This window comes from Polypterus senegalus, chromosome 2 (genome assembly GCF_016835505.1).
Source record: "Polypterus senegalus isolate Bchr_013 chromosome 2, ASM1683550v1, whole genome shotgun sequence".
Taxonomy (NCBI): Eukaryota; Metazoa; Chordata; class Cladistia; order Polypteriformes; family Polypteridae; genus Polypterus; species Polypterus senegalus.
The window spans coordinates 207,361,567-207,379,737 of record NC_053155.1 but is presented as its reverse complement, the minus strand read 5'-3'; the positions used below and the strand labels follow the sequence as shown (position 1 = coordinate 207,379,737).

Here is an 18,171-nt window from a genome sequence, read left to right as displayed (position 1 = left end):
AATTAACCTGAAAAAGTGCTCTAGGTGTGCTGTACAATTGCTGACCCTTTGCTGTGACCTCCAAAGGTCATGCGACAATGCAATTCCCCCTAGGGAATAAAGAACGTATAGCAAAAAATCAAACAGAAAATATAGACTTAAAAGGTTAGAAACACTTTTCCGCTTTAGAGTCTTCTACAGTAGGGCACACCTTACTGACATATGTGTCTTGACAAATTTTTTCATATGCAGCACAAGACCAGTAATTATGTTTGCTTCTGTCCAAATGCTATGTTAAGCAAAGATTTCTTATTTCAATAATATTTAAAGATATAAATATATAAGTGTTATATTTAACACATTTTGCAACACTTTCCACACTTCAGTTGAAATTAGTAGGAAATATCTGTAAGTCATATTAATTTGTAATGTCCCACTTGCTGCTGCAGTGCCATGAAATAATCTTTAACTAGCAAATGCACGGTTGATTCTCAAAACAGAATTATGCAGTAATGTGCATTATAAACAATGGGCTGTTATTACATTTCTTTTCAAGAAGAAAGAATCCATAACAAACATTTTGCTCATGGTTAAAAATGTATACAAAAACAGTACTGTCCCTTTTGGAGCCCTCAGAGTTCCAAGGGGAAACGGTTTTGGAGTGATTTTTTTAAAACTTGTTTTTAAGGTTTTCATCATCAACACCATTTTGCATTTCCAATTTTAAGGTTATTTAATCCATTATGTAATAATGGGTAAGTTAGTTGCTTGAAGTATTTGCAGACTTTCAGTTTTCAGTGTCATTTTTCCAGGTGTTTTCTCTGCTCATTAGTAATTGTTAATATTAGGATACAGTTAAGGGAGCAAATTACACATAAAAGAGGTAGATTAAAAGGAAAATGGCAGAGGAGAGTTAAGCATTTAAAGCTACAGCAGAAATGCTGGTAAACTGGTTGGGGCAAAATCCAGCATCCATTGGGGTTCCCAAAAACTGAGTTTGAGAACCACTGATTATAGAAAGGGAGGAGTGTAGAAATTGTTTTTATCCAATAAGAATTTTTAGAAAAATCTATAATAAATTATTTGCAAAAGAATTTTTGTACAGCTTTATGAGAATAATTAGCAAGTAGAAAGTGGTGAACTATGGACTTATCCACTTATCAATACACACTTTACATTCTGAGTAACATCTGGGATGGTGGTAAATGGCCAGAAAATTTAGGTATAAAAAAAAAAACTACTATTGGTTGTCTGAGTGTATTAAGGGCTTCCTAAAAACTCACCCTATTTCAGAAATGAAGACACTGAAAAAGACAAAAATATATTTAAAATAAGAGCAAACATTTGGAAACAAATGAAGTACAAATGTAATAAATATCAGTAGAAGCCCAAGTTGCCATATTTTACTAATAAGAGATGCTGAAATCCAAATAATTTGGAAAACATTTAGTATAGGAAGTTAGAACCATGTAAATATTTGCACAAAACTTGGAATTTATTGTCAAATTACAGCAACTCAAAATTGTGGTTTGGAATAAAGTTTATTAAACTAGATAAGATTTATTTATGCAACACAGAGTACACCAGTTTTTAGTTTACACACGTACATGCACTCATTTTTTAATTGAACAAATCCTAAAGAAGTGAATGGACTGTTAAAAGAAAGTTCAATTTACCAAATGTTTATCAATTCAAGGCTAATTCATAGAGAAAAAGAATTCACAGTCTTCAAATACATGATGTGCTTATGTAATATGAAAATGAAAAGACATGTTCACATAACAAGTGCATACTGTAAATAAAAGTTGGGGAACCACTTGCTAAAATACGAGATGTTAAACCAAACCTGTGAAACAAAATGACCTGCTTAATATATTTTTTCTTATATCACTACCCAAAACAGTGCTATTCCCTTTTTAAGTAAGTAGGATGCAGAGGTTTTAAATCCAATCATATTAAGTGTAGTTCCACATCTACTATATAATGAAACAGTAAGGTCTGTGTGAGTGTCCAGTCCCTCAGAGTAATCTGTCTGGTCAGTTTGGCTTTGGTGATAAGTTCAAAAGAATGAATGTGAGTGTGAGACACACAAGGAGGAGGAAAGACATAGGAGGCATTTTGAGAAAGTCACCTTCAAAGACAGAAAGTATAAAAGTGGACAGAAGGTGAGAAAAGTAACCTAAAAAATAATGACAGAGTCTGAGGTGTAGGCTTTATGGATCAGTTTGCTATTCTATAGTACTTGATTCAGTTGTGCAATTTTTAATTAAAGTATCAATATGCAGTTTGTCAAGGAAGTTATACTACCAGTCAAAATAACATATCATTAAATCAAAGCATGGAAAAATAAACAATGGCAAATAAAAAAATAACTCAAGGAATCATTAAGTGTACAAATTTTTATTCAAATTTTTGATTCATCAAAGTAGCCACCCTTTGCTAATATAACAGCCAAACTGTGTTAACTGTGTTAAGGAAGAACTTTCTTACTGTTATACGCCCTGTGCAGCACAAGTCTCCTCTTCACATTGAAAGAAATTGCGATTTGCTTTTTTTCGACCACTGTTAAGCTGTGCTTGAAACAGTTGTGCTCTGAGGTGCCTGTCACGCAAGCGGACATCTCCTCCTATCAGAGTTTCTTCTAGTTTCCAGTTGCCTTTGGATTGTGTAGGACACCGTACTCACGGACACTTCAATTTTTTTGCAATTTCTCTAAATAAAAGGGATACGTTTCTAACGGTAATAACACTCTGTCTCATTTCATTTGTTAATTAGCATTTTCTTCATATTATCAGTGAAATTTACAAATTTGTACAGTATAGTATTCTCCAAATAGTACTTCAAAGTTCAACTAGTAAGGAAGGGTTACAAAACTTATTACGTGGGTCACTTTGCTATAACATTTGATTTGCTATTAGATTTACAGAATTCACCTGCAATTTCTCAAGGAAGCTATGGAAGAAATATTGTTTTCTCTGTAAAGGGCAATTTGATTGAGGCTATAAGGGGGAGAAGGGATGGAGCGTGGGTGTTGTTTCTTGTTTCCTAAATTATAGTCAACTTGAAATCAACTAAATGTTAAAACTGTTTTTATTCACATCCCTAAGCAAAAGCCTTATGAACATTACCATGCTGAGCTAGATATGTTACAGAAAAAAGTGCTTGAACAGCAGACACCACAGCATCATATGAATCCTCCAGGAGCCTACCATTTCAATGTTGCCAACCAATATCATAGGTAGGTCATAAAATCAGAACTGGTGCATAGTCAAAGTTTGTAATAATTATTATTTATGAAACTGCTGTGTGAAAGTGACTGAGCTGCTTTTCTATGTCTTGCAAAAGAACACGTTTTTTACTTTAAACCAATTTTCTGTATTTAGCTTTTTAATTGAGATGAGGTTGGTAAATGCATGACTACTGCTCTTCAAAGATACGGATTGGAGGAACAAAATAGCATCATTAGCAGAATTTAACAGAACAATGAGTATTCAGGGGTGGCACGGTGGTTCGCTTCCCAGGTCCTCCCTGCGTGGAGTTTGCATGTTCTCCCCGTGTCTGCATGAGTTTCCTCTGGGCGCTCCAGTTTCCTCCCACAGTCCAAAGACATGCAGGTTAGGTGGATTGGCGATTCTAAATTGGCCCTAGTGTGTGCTTGGTGTGTGGGTGTGTTTGTGTGTGTCCTGCGGTGGGTTGGCACCCTGCCCAGGATTGGTTCCTGCCTTGTGCCCTGTGTTGGCTGGGATTGGCTCCAGCAGACCCCGTGACCCTGTGTTCGGATTCAGTGGGTTGGAAAATGGATGGATGGATGAGTATTCAGGATGAGTGCTACATAAAGTAAATGACTTCAAAAGGATGTGAATTTTGTAATAAAAATAAAAATGAATTACCAGGTGTTCACCACAGTAGTGCAATTTAATATTTAAGTTTTTTTTTTTTTTTATCTGGCCCATGTATATTGTTTATGTAATAGTACCTGTATACTCTTTATATGACAGTAAATACAATTTGTATATGGAGGGAATTATTGTATAAGTTAAAAACATTTTATTTTAGGTCCCATTTGATTATAAACTTACAAAAATATAAAGTCATTGCTTTAACACAGACCTGTACACTTGAGACAAATAAACAAATTATATCTTTAATTTATGGTTTATATTTGATACAATATTCAATGACTGGTTGGGCCAATTTTAGTATTTGTGTTTGAATAATGATTTACCTTCTGTCAAACACTCCATGTTAGTACTGGTTTTCTTTAGGCACTCAGACTGCCACCTAAAAATGTATGTATTTAAGTTGGCTGTCAACTGCCTAGTGATAGCCCGATGTCTTGTCAAGACTCATTGTTGTCTTACTGGGGCTGGTCTTAGTGACCATGTAATGAAAAGTGTACTAGAATATAGTATATAGGATTATTGGTTAGTGTTATTTTACTCATGACTATATATTCAATAGTTCATGTAGATCACAAACACAATCAGTGCTGTTTGATATATTTATATAATGGAATATAATTTTCTACATTTTAAAACTTTTGATGTGTTTTTCGGTTAATTTGTAGTGAGCAAGAGTTTGCCAAACACAAGGCAACAAATGCTGTTGTAATTTGTTATCTTCATTGTATAATCTCATTTTATGGCTGCGGTACTGCCTACATATACTTCTGGTACTGTGTTCTGTTTTAATAGGCCCGCTGTTAATTATGATGAGTTCCTGCAAAGGCGACATGAAGCAAACCAGAATAAAATTAAAATAGAAAAACAGCTGGTAAGCATTCATTTAAATCTGTATCATCTTCCTGGCATAATATTTGTGCAAAATAATAATAATCAGAGTCAAAAAGGATAAGATTTTAAACTATAGGAATAAAGCCAAAAAAGCATATATCACAGGCTGAGACAGAAATCTCGCCATTCAATGGGCACATCAGCAAAGCAATCTGGAAAATGGAATGCAGACTGCAGATCCAGGTAAATGATAAATGTTGGCACCCAAATGGCAGAGCTTTCTCTTTTACCAGAAATTGTTTAGTTGATGAGGAGGAATACCAGTCTGCTGCTGCTTTTAACAGTAGACATATTATTTACATGAATGATTTAAGAATGGATAACGTTTATCTTCTTTATTTACAAATAATCAGTATAAAGGAAATTTATATTATAGAAAAGTACTTGAAGTGAAAAATTTTGAGGTGAAGAAATTTGTGTGTGGACTTGATGTTTCATTCTGCCACTTTAAACATTTATTACAATAAGTCATTTCTAGGTAGAATAACGTATTCATTTTAATGGAAGGCTTTTTATAACAATAGTAATAGGATGGTGGTGTTGTCTTCTTTGACACTCCCATTGTTACGTTTAGCTCAAATACCTTCCATTTGCACTTTGTGTTTTTTTGTGCAAAATAAAAAGATTTTATAAGAATATTGTACAATTCATTTGTGTTTTTTACTTTTGGTATTTATCTTTGTATTATTTGCACTGGATACTGTTATTTCCTCGCTTGGAAGCAAGTTTAATTCTCAAATTAGGTTCCTTCATTGTCGAATATGCTCTGTCTATGTTTGTATTGTTGTTCTGTGTTTAGTGGCATTATCAAAGGAGCTTTCTATGGAGCCATTAGGTCAATTGCTCCACTCCAGAAACACCTCACCCTCACTCCCCAATCCTGGAGAGATGCTAGAGATATGTTGCATAAAATTTATTTCAAAACTCCAGAACAGATGCTTTTGAGTCTATTAGTTGATAGAGGCCATTTACCTGTATAAGGGTGGATCTGTACTTGATCTGTCACCCTAATACATGTAGCTAGGCTAGTGATGGTACCCGCAAAATCATAATCTTACAAAAGCAGCCACAATCCTAAACATATAATAATATAATCAAAATGTCTATGCAATCAAAATGTAATAATCATATTTAAACATTCCTCATTTCTGTTTGCACATGTAGAGATCATCAGTTTAATTATCTACTTAGTGGATGATGTCAGAACAAATTTCAAACATGAAAGTGACTATAGAAAACTTTTTTAGCAAGCCAGTAGTGAATACTGAAGTGTAATATCAACCACTTCTTAGATGGTAGTGAACAATGGAGGATAATGCATATTGTCAGGCTGATTGTTTAATTGTTTTTTTATTATTATTGTTATTATTACAACTGAGGATTTATGAAAAATGAAATACTATAAATACAAGTTTCAAGCAATTACATTTACCTTTTCATTAATCCAAATAGGAAACAAATTACATTCATATTGCTATTATTTCAAGTAGCACAAGTATGCTCTATGAATCAAAAATGGAGGAAAAAAATTTTAAGAAGTCCACAATGATATTAACTAGGACTGAAAGCAACTATCTAAATTGTGTATCAAAGACCAGGTTTCTTGATACATTTGAGTCTTTAATGTTTTACTCTACTGCTGAATCTAGGAGTACTAATAAATATTCTCTGAATGTGGCAATAGGTAATGCTAATGGTGAGGTATTGAAAGTGGCAAAACTCAGTCATTTTTTGTGGTGTCGTGTAGCATATTATTTTTGCTCCCTCTCTCTTTTTATGAAAAGTATGTGACCACGGATGTGATCCTCCCATAGTTTAGATAAACTGGAAATGTGAATTAGTCTGGTGTGGTTATATGTGTTTGTGTGTGTATAATCGTACCCTTCAATTAACTTGTGATCCATCCTCTTACCTTTCAATATAAGTGGGCTGAGATGTTATATTATGGGGAAAAGCTAAATGTTACATTTTTTGTGGCTGTATTCTAAGGCCATGAGATCTTTTGTTGCATAAAAACTACAGTGGTGTGAAAAACTATTTGCCCCCTTCCTGATTTCTTATTCTTTTGCATGTTTGTCACACAAAATGTTTCTGATCATTAAACACATTTAACCATTAGTCAAATATAACACAAATAAACACAAAATGCAGTTTTTAAATGATGGTTTTTATTATTTAGGGAGAAAAAAAATCCAAACCTATATGGCCCTGTGTGCAAAAGTAATTGCCCCCTTGTTAAAAAATAACCTAACTGTGGTGTATCACACCTGAGTTCAATTTCCGTAGCCACTCCCAGGCTTGATTACTGCCACACCTGTTTCAATCAAGAAATCACTTAAATAGGAGCTGCCTGACACAGAGAAGTAGACCAAAAGCACCTCAAAAGCTAGACATCATGCCAAGATCCAAAGAAATTCAGGAACAAATGAGAACAGAAGTAATTGAGATCTATCAGTCTGGTAAAGGTTATAAAGCCATTTCTAAAGCTTTGGGACTCCAGCGAACCACAGTGAGAGCCATTATCCACAAATGGCAAAAACATGGAACAGTGGTGAACCTTCCCAGAAGTGGCCGGCCGACCAAAATTACCCCAAGAGCGCAGAGACGACTCATCCAAGAGGTCACAAAAGACCCCAGGACAACGTCTAAAGAACTGCAGGCCTCACTTGCCTCAATTAAGGTCAGTGTTCACGACTCCACCATAAGAAAGAGACTGGGCAAAAACGGCCTGCATGGACAAAAACAACTGTTAAGCAAAAAGAACATTAGGGCTCGTCTCAATTTTGCTAAGAAACATCTCAATTATTGTCAAGACTTTTGGGAAAATACCTTGTGGACTGATGAGACAAAAGTTGAACTTTTTGGAAGGCAAATGTCCCGTTACATCTGGCGTAAAAGGAACACAGCATTTCAGAAAAAGAACATCATACCAACAGTAAAATATGGTGGTGGTAGTGTGATGGTCTGGGGTTGTTTTGCTGCTTCAGGACCTGGAAGGCTTGCTGTGATAGATGGAAACATGAATTCTACTGTCTACCAAAAAATCCTGAAGGAGAATGTCCGCCATCTGTTCGTCAACTCAAGCTGAAGCGATCTTGGGTGCTGCAACAGGACAATGACCCAAAACACACCAGCAAATCCACCTCTGAATGGCTGAAGAAAAACAAAATGAAGACTTTGGAGTGGCCTAGTCAAAGTCCTGACCTGAATCCAATTGAGATGCTATGGCATGACCTTAAAAAGGCAGTTCATGCTAGAAAACCCTCAAATAAAGCTGAATTACAACAGTTCTGCAAAGATGAGTGGGCCAAAATTCCTCCAGAGCGCTGTAAAAGACAGCAAGTTATATAAGCGCTTGATTGCAGTTATTGCTGCTAAGGGTGGCCCAACCAGATATTAGGTTCAGGGGGCAATTACTTTTTCACACAGGGCCATGTAGGTTTGGATTTTTTTCTCCCTAAATAATAAAAACCATCATTTAAAAACTGCATTTTGTGTTTACTTGTGTTATATTTGACTAATGGTTAAATGTGTTTGATGATCAGAAACATTTTGTGTGACAAACATGCAAAAGAATAAGAAATCAGGAAGGGGGCAAATAGTTTTTCACACCACTGTAAGTATTTACCCTGTGAAAAAATCTGTGATCTGATTACAATTAAATTTGCACAGGCAAAAAGAAAGAAAATAAAATGTGTTTAACATGCCACAAAATCTATACATTTTCATAAACTGTTTTTCCCATTCACAGTTACAGAATCCAGGGTACATTAAGAACTTAGTCTCAGTGGGAAAACCAGTGACTTGCAAAACACATATACTGTAAACTCACTCATGATCGCATTCATTCACTGACACTAGATTGAGTTGTAGTTACCAAGGATCCTGACATTGAAGAGAACCTGCAGATCCTACATAGTTCTTGGCAATCCAGCCAGGAAACCTGTGACCCAAGTGTTGTTGCCCTAATACAGTATTAGTAATAGTAAAATTAATTATAATATGCTGTAGTATTTTACTTGGAAAATTAATGTATCATGTAATAGACAAAATACTTTCTGGCAACAACTGATATGGCATTGTGAAGGATAGTCGAAAGCCACAAAATCTCATCTGTCGTATACATTATTGAATTGTTCAGACAGGTTCAGTGCATTAACTTGACTGATTTACACAACATAGTTAGCAGTTGCTGCTGCCAATAAAGTTTTTCATCCTGTCTTGTCTGACATTATTAGACACCTCCGGGGTCTCGCTTTCATGTGGCATTGACATTAAATCCCTTCCTTTTATAGCTCCTGACTAACAGACAGGAAGGGGAGCTTAGGTTGCCTCTTCATGTTAAATGAGATCCTGTAAGGCTCATATGTGTTAACATGATATCACTGAAATACATACTTGTCTCTTCAAAATTGCTTTGAAATAAGCAGTGATAAACTACATGGAATTTGTGCTGGATTGTTGTTTTATTAGTAAATCTACATACTGCACTGCTCTCAGAATCCAGTATGAACCTTATACTATGCCTTCTGTATGCTAATATATTAATTTTATTAGCAATAAGCCCCAGCAAAACAAAAATTATGCACATTTTGAACTCCATCCAGGATTGGCACCTGTGTTATGCTTAAGGCTACCATGGTAAGGTATGGTTTTTCATCATCTTGAAATGGTAAATGTAGATTCAGAAAAAAGCTGTATGGCAGTTTAAATATCAGCTTATTAAAAGAGCATTTCATGGATACAGTCAAATGGTAAAATTGCCTGTAAATTGTAAAAGTGCCTTATGGTGCTTTTTCAGTCTTAATGTGCTAGCGGGGAAAAACACAGTGAATCTTTATTACATGCCATTATTAATGAGCATTATCAAAAAGCATTTTACAAAACACTAATGTCCCATCCATGGCTGGTTCCCCATTTGTGTCCATGAGTGCATGCATGAGTGGATCTTAAAATCCCACTGCATTATTTATATACTGCCTTAGGGAACAACCTTTCTAAAGCACATTTTCTTGTTGCATTTTTTTAAATTGGTATAAATATACTGGTTAAGTAGTGTAGTTAAGGATTACACTGTGAGTTGAACCATCTTTACAGTCTACGTATTTAGCTAAAGGGTTTGACAAGTATGACATTGTCACAGAGTTCTTTGTTCATGATGGTACAGTGGGAAGCACTGCTGCCTCCCAAGTCTAGTGTTCCACAAGAAGAGTTCGCTTCTTACACCCATGTTCCTAAAGAGTATTTTTTTATATTATTTTATTTTTTGATTTTGCAAATCACAAAGGCACACGTTAATTTCATTGTAACTCTTAATTATAGTATGATTGATATTGTTTGTGCATTTTTGAATGAGTGGGTTTCTGTCTTGTGCCTGAAGGTACTAGCAGCCTCCCTTCATTTATTGAAATAAGCAGGTTAAAAGTTGATTGTTGATATTCTAAAGCAGATCATTAATTCATATTTCTTCTGGTTTATCCAGTTTACATTTACAAGAAATAGTGTCTGTTGTCATTTTCTTCTTCTTCTTCTTTCACTTCATCTTTTCCCATGTCTATGTGTTTGGGGAGATTTATTCAATAAGAAATTTAGGTTTAGATTGCAGCTGAGAAATAGTTGGTCTATGCCCTGAAAATAAATAAAGGGATCAAAGAATTTTTAAAGATGGACTTCTAGAAGTCACTTCAAAATGTCCCAATCATTTTTTTATTTTGTAAGCATAAAAAGGCTCTTCAGAGAATCTCTTTTTTTCTTAGGTATAAAGCATGGACTTGCTTCGTAATGTTTGCCTCTCCATCTGTTATTCAGTTAAATTCAATTCAGTTTATTTTTGTATATTGCTTCTCAAGGAGTACATATACAGAAACAGATTAGTTAAAATACAGGAAAACAAAGCAGATCCAAACTCATTAAAATAAATGGAACACACACTTATGAATATGCTCATACACATTTAACCAGCAGAACCAGTACAGAGTCATCAATTAACCTAATGATCATATCAGTGGGCCCTGTGGGTTGGTTTCATTTTTGATTTTTTTTAATTTTCATGAGAATTATATGAAAAAAGAATGGGAAGTTAAACTAATGCTAAAATTTAACACATTACAACATGGTTTGAATAGAGACATGAGTTTTATGGCCAGATATGGGGATTGTTTGCATCTCTCAGACTGACACAGACAAAATGTCTGCAGACCCACATTGTATTGAAAACCTCATCAGAAATTTCAAAAGACTTTATTAGACAGTTATCTTATCCAAAGATCTTGACTATACATTGTTCTCCTCTCTTTATAAATTAATCTTAGCCTGAAGAGGTCTATTAATTTTTTACATTTAAGATGTCTCACTTAAAGGTTTTCCAATGTTGTTATTTGTCCTAGTGTGTATATAAACACAGGCAACTGGAGTTTCTGTATTACATCTTGCCCGAGAAGGGGCCTGAGTTGCCTCAAAAGCTTACATTTTGTAATCTTTTTAGTTAGCCAATAAAAGTTGTCATTTTGCTTGACTTCTCACTACATTCATAATGGCTAACATGGTACAAAACCCTAGTACTATAGAAAACAAACAAAATTTTGTACAACTATACCTCCGATTGTTATTATTATGCTTTATGTAGAAGCAGACACTATTATTTTATAAGTCTAAATCACATTGTAGTTTTTAAAAATTAATTAATACAATAATTGTAATTCTTAATTTCTTTAGATATAGCATATAAACAGATTTAATGATGCACAGTGTCTTGGGTGTTTGGTTAGCCTATCACTTTTGACTAAGCAGATTGGGATACTATATAGAAGAATCAAGCTTTCAGCAGTTAATACTTTAAAATAAAATTGACTGTTACCTGCTACAGGGGCTGCGTCCTTCTACAGGTGATGCTAATCACCGCAGAGTTCCAGCACAGCCCCCCAAAGCTCTCCCACCTGCAAATGTGCCAAGAAAACAAGGTGGAAAGCAAGTTAATGAGCAGGTGAGTCAAATTTTATAGTAAATAAAACTGAAGTCCATAAGTAGTGTATGTGGAAAAGAAATAGGATAAAAACTTGGAAGAGAGGATGCACCAAATTCAGATTTTGGAGTGGTGAATTATTATTAATTTAACTGTTCAATTACATGTTCAAAATATCAGGTAACAGAAGAACTCAAACAATGCTAGTGCCTTTCATACTTGGGCATTATAAATCCTGAGAAATCCTGAGATGTTTTAACATGTGCTATTATCTGATTAGGTTTCTTTTTTCTTCTCTCTAGGACTACTTGAAACAGCTGGAGGCCATACGGCAACAGTATCATAGAGAAATGAAAGATATGAAGGCTAAAGCAGTTCTGGAGGTAAAGATCAAATGTTTGTACTCTAATGAGTCACAGAATTTGTCATCTGATATTTCAATACTGGAACTTGAGTCCCTAAGGTATAAAGGTTTTTCAAAGTTTATTTATTTAATTTATAAAATCTTACATAATAGGGTTCACACTAAAAACAACTTTAAAGTATCAGGCAGGTGAACTCTCTCAAAAGACAGTGTCTGTATTTTCTTTATTAACTCTATAAAGTAACTCCTTGTTGTGAACAGGGAATATTGTTTTGAGGTCTGCCAAGGGTATATACATCCTGTGTTAAAAGTATTTTGTTTAGTGCATTTTGTGAAGTGTGAAGTGTAATCTATAATATATCTAAGGGTGACACTGTGGTCAAGCCAGCAGCATTGCTTCTTCAATGTCTAGTGCTTGACTGGGATGTGAAATTTCTTCTTCCCTATGTTCAGATGATTTCCAACAGAGAAAATCTTTTCTTCCACAGTATGTTAATATGTCGAAGTATGCAGAAGGGTTGTATGCTTTGCTGTTGGGATGGGTCATGTTTCCCTATAACCCTGAAAAGAACAAAAGGGTTTGATATTTTGATGATGGTTTGATGCAATTCTGCCATATCTTTAAAAGAAGATCTAGATAGAAAGATAAGATAGAAGCTTTGTTTAAAAGTGTTTTCAAATTGAAATGGTATTGTTATTTAACAATCAGAGGAGTAAACATAATTAAACGTTATTTAGTTCGTCTTTGCCTTTTAAATACAGAAAAATATGTAGAGAGAAAGAGGTTAGGAGCAAACACTGATACAGCGCATTACCGCACCAACAAACCAACTCAGATCCCAGATTAGGACCAAAGTACAGCCATGCTATGGGTGACACCTCAGCACCACGCTAGTTCAGATAGAGTGGAACAGTGTCAGGTTTTTTATGGTGGCTGGAGTGCCAATTCTGCCACCAACCCCCAGGTTTTTCCCTGCAGGTTGGAGGGCCTACATGCAGGACTGGATGCAGATTAATGTCATACCCAGGATGGAGCAATTGCAGGTTAATGGCCTTGCTGAAGTGCCCAACGAAGTAGAGTCACTTTTGGCGTTTACAGGATTCAAATCGGCAACCTTACGATTGCCAGTGCAAATCCCTAGCCTCACCACCACTCCGCCTGGAAAAAAATATATAGCATGCCTAAAATCTTTAACAGTTTAAGACATATTATGGGAGGCTATGAAAGCTAAAGTAAATTCTGTAGGATATGAAAATACAACCTGACATGACATCCTGACAAAGTGACTTGTCACTTTATATAGCATCTTTCACTCTGAGCATCATCACATGTATTTTTACAAATGAAATAAAAAATAATTTCCTCCATTTACTGTATCACTTGATTCACTTTTAGTGTTGCAAGGGTTCAGACCCTCCCTTAGCACAATTAGGCACAGGGCTGGTGCCAAACTGAGATAAGGCACACTCATACACACATTCACTAATACTGGTGCAATTTAATTTCCAGTCACCCTAACATGCACATCACCAGAAAGTGAAAGGAAACTGTGGAGAAGCCAGAGAAAACTCACAAAAATATAGGTACTGTTGAAGTTCTTTACAAACAATAACAGGTCTGCAATACAAACCCAGTCTTCAATGCAAAGCAACTAGAGAGAATTTTAGCAGAATACAGTATGGTATAATAAGTCCCATCATATAAAATATTATGAGCTTATATTCTACAAGAAAAGACTTTTTGTATAAAGAATAGATTCATGATTGCTTTATTCTCTCAGTATAAAACCAGGTACTGTACAACATTATCCACACAAATGTCACCTTATAAAAAAGGCAGGTTGACTTTATTCATTGATATAGTATATTCATTGTTTAAGGAGCCAATAGTGAGAGAAGCTGTCTTTGATTATTCCTTCTAAACTTTTTCAGAATAAACCACCAGGAAAAGCTGAGACCTATCTGGTAAAACCAATCAAAGTAGAAGAGATTGTGGATGAAGCACTTGATAATGGAAATAAAAAGGCATCCCCTGAGGTAGAGTGCATTTTATGGGTCATTCAATGTAGATTAAACATTTTCTTTTTCATTTTGAACTCATTACAGACCACTGTAGGAGATTAAAACAAAGCATTTTAACTCAAGTTTTATTCTTCTTCTTTATTATATGAATGCTATTTATGAGTACTTTGCCATCCCTAGCATTAATTCTGGGCTTTAAAATACTCATGAACACCCCCTACTGTTCATAACAAGGGTAAGAACATTTTTCATTGCCTGAAGAAGGGGCCTGAGTTGCCTCGAAAGCTTGCATATTGTAATCTTTTTAGTTAGTTAATAAAAGGGGTCACTTTGCTTGACTTCTCATTACATTCATAATGGCTAACTGGTACAACACTCTAGTACTACAGACAAAATGTTATGATAAAAAGTACAAAATTAAAGGTATTTTTTTACTTTTATATGAAGAAGCAAAGGAGATAAATATACCAAAAGTATATCAGAGTAATTCATAAGAGTCTTAAGATCTTTAGGCATGAGGCTGAGATTCACAAGTTTATGTACAAAAATAGATTGGTATTTATTATCAATACTAAAAAGCAATGGACAACACAGTGGTACATATTTAAGCGTGGCTGTGGGCCTAGATATTTCACTTTTTTTTTCTCCACATCATAAATACATGTACGTTAATTTAATTGGCATACTTAAATTATCCCAGTATAATGCAATGTAGATATTTTTAAGAGTTTGCATTAAAATGAATGGATTTTCTATCCAGGACTGATTCCTGCCTTGCATCCAATGCTTTTAGGATAGAGTCCAGCTCCAGGTAAACTGTATTACCAAATACTGTAAAATATATTATTAATTGATTGTGATTTCTAAACAATGGACAAAAGATATAGCTCAATTCTAAGCTAGAAAATGAGAAATGCAACATTTTAGTTATTGAGTCTGGAACATACATGTGTCTTAGAGCGTTGTTGAAAAATGTTTCTTTACAATGAATGCAAGTGTGTGAAGAAATGCCTATTTTATAACCTGAATTGACCTTTAAAACACTTACATATATTGTTTTATTGTAACTAGTGAACAGCTTAGGTCAATCAAGACCAGGTCCACCTGATTTCAAAACAGTACTATCAATAGGCTGGGTGAAGCATAAACTTGAACTTTTCATGTTAAGACTCTTTTGCAGTAATTTCATAAATATGCCTAAATGTAGAACAGCACATCTTTGGGGATGTTGGAATAATAAACCTAAAGAAATAAGAATAATTTGATAAAACCTCATTTCAGGATTTTAAATCTGAATCTATCATGATCGGTATATGTTTGTTAGGATTGACTTCTAAAGTTGACCTAAGCATTGAAACATGCCGAATTTTGTTGTAGCAATGCCTATTAATTTCAAACTCTTCTTTTACTTAGTGCTATTTTCAGGGTACAAATACAGCCTTAGCATACAAAACAATTGCTTTAATAATAATGTCATTGTGGAAATGCTTCTACACAGCACACTGCTTCACAGGACAGAGCTTGACAGGACATGATGCCTTCCTTCATTTTCTCTTAATCTTGCTTTCTCTGTGTTTTCTCTTTTTTTTCTCACCTCTACATTTATTTACTTAATAACAGATAGCTTTTTATAACTCTGGCTTTCTCACCTTTCATAACCAAATTGGGCTGTAACAATTTTATACTAAAAAGAAACTGACTGAGTAGCTAAAGGTAAAGTTTATAGATGCCCATTTATTGTCTCAATTTTACATTTGTAGGACATGGACAAGCATCTTCATAAAATTATGTATGAGAACCTAAAGGAGAGGAAGGCACTTGAGAAGAAATACAATGCAAAGGTGATTATTCTTAAACTTGTTTTTTACACATCCCAGAATTAGCATATCTTCTTCACTGCAAAAAATATAATTGAATTTGATTACCATTTATCTGGAATGCTATCACTTTGTCCATATTCTCACTGTATGTACTATACAGTACATACTAATATTAATTGGCATTGTTTCTACAGGCTGAATAGGTCACACCAGTTTCACTATATTTACTGAAATTCTCTAACATCTCATGAATTTATGCTGTGCACATTTTATAAAGCTATGAAATTCTATGTCATTGGATAATGTTCTTCTGAGCAATGATTTGACTGGCCTTAGACTTAGTCACCATTGTACAGTAGCAGTTTTGGAATAAACTACCTTGGAAAAAAGGTGCTGCCCCATTAGTAACCTTAGGTGTGAATATTTAAAGGGAGTGACACTGAAAATGGATATTATATCGAATGAAATAACAATGAGAAAAGCATAACAACCTTATCTGCTCTGACAATTCATAGGTAGCTACTCTAGCCATTTGGAATAACCCATCAGTTTTTACTCAACATTTCACACAGTATTTGTTCTGAAAAAAGATGACACGACTTAAAAGAAGCTCTTTGGCCTTTGGCCCAAGGTACTCTCATATCTGTGTGTAGAGCTGTGGCTGACTTTATCTAGCTTGCAACTTTATACTTCCAGCTCCACCTCTGGCTCTTTCAGCATTAGTGAAATTTATAGAATCTGTTCCAAGTATGTCAGTTACTTAACTGACTTTGCACCAACCTCTACTGACACTGTAAGAATGGTGCCTGTGATGGAACCAAAAGGTTGCAATGACCAGGAGATGTCAGACATAACTGTATAAAAAGTGACCAATGTCAAAACCAAGGGAAGAAAATACTAAACTGCAATATATAAAACCTAAAGCAAAAAAAAATTGGATATCAAGATTAGCACACCTTCCTCTTATAATCGTGAAGGAGAGATATAGCAGCAGATATAAAAGGGACAAATATACATATAAAAAGAATTATAATAATCTTAAGTATTCTTACAAGGTACAAATATGCATATAATAAGAATTATGTATTATGTAAGTAAATTAACAAAATGTAGGTAATTAATAAGTGTACAGTGTTTATCAGTTTATCACATATTTATCAGTTACAATTTCACGGTACAAGATATTAGTCAATGGCACAGTGTATTGCACATATGTTCATTGTCTAGTAAGATGTCTGCTTAGTACCATTCAGCACACAGGGAGCAATACTATCTCGGCCAAGGGGTGAGAGGGTGAGAAACAGAGGTGACTGCTCTAACAATACAAGGGAAGCTCCTCCTCCTCTAAAATGTTGCAAAAAAATTTGTCAAATATGTACTGTTGCATTTACTGTACATTGCTATTACAAAGAACATGCTAGTTCATTCAAAATCAGCTAATTTATTTTTTTCTCATGCATTCCATTGGCAGCACAATCTATTAAAACCCACTGAAGTACAGTCTCACTGGACTTTAATGGCACTTCAGAATTTTCTTTGTTTTCAGTGCAGCAAAGCTAGACGTTTATTGGACAAATGCTTCAAACGTCATTTCCTGGGAAGCTCAGTATCTCTGGGAGTAAATGGGGCAGTGGGCTGGCAGGATGCTTTGCTGCTGCATGATGATTAGGGGAATTGCCAAAATGGCTAGACCTCTTTTTAATTGACAGTCTTTTGGCATCAGAGTATTTCAAATTCAGTCCCATGCGGACATCTACCAAGTGAAGCTGCTACTCATAGTCTGTTATTTGCTAGCGATATAACCTATTATTTTCATTTGTACATATCATACTGTAAGTAAAAACATAAATATAGCGCTCTTGAGTTTGCTCCTTGTTTGAGTTTATTAAAGTTATTTTGTTTGTTTCAAACTAGGTCGTTGGGTGGGGCGGAACTAGCAATCCAGGGGTAATTTGTGTGATTTCTTGGTGTTTATTTTAAAGACACGGAGTTGGATAGTGCAATGCTTCAGCTATACAAGCTATTGTCTTTAGTGGCAACAATTGGAGCTACATCAGCAGGTGTAGAGAGGAACTTCTCCTGCTTAAAACTAGACAACTTGTACAGCTGCTACCCAATGAGCCAAAACCGTTTAAGCAACCTTGCTCTTAATGGCCATTGAGCGAAAACTGATCAAGGCTGTGGAAAAAACTCCCAGTTGATATGACAGGGTCACAGACCATTTTAAAAAAC

At 34.9% G+C, this 18,171-nt stretch overlaps 1 protein-coding gene across 1 annotated transcript in view; it reads left to right on the top strand.

Moving 5' to 3' along the window:
* Positions 1 to 18,171, top strand: part of LOC120523687 (serine/threonine-protein kinase Nek5-like) — an 84,780-nt gene that overhangs the window by 46,121 nt on the left and 20,488 nt on the right. The window contains exons 12-17 of the mRNA XM_039745238.1: positions 3,087 to 3,217; positions 4,674 to 4,752; positions 11,638 to 11,754; positions 12,036 to 12,116; positions 14,030 to 14,134; positions 15,880 to 15,960. Of these exons, the coding sequence (XP_039601172.1) occupies positions 3,087 to 3,217; positions 4,674 to 4,752; positions 11,638 to 11,754; positions 12,036 to 12,116; positions 14,030 to 14,134; positions 15,880 to 15,960 (594 nt within the window). The remainder of the gene's footprint in view (positions 1 to 3,086; positions 3,218 to 4,673; positions 4,753 to 11,637; positions 11,755 to 12,035; positions 12,117 to 14,029; positions 14,135 to 15,879; positions 15,961 to 18,171) is intronic.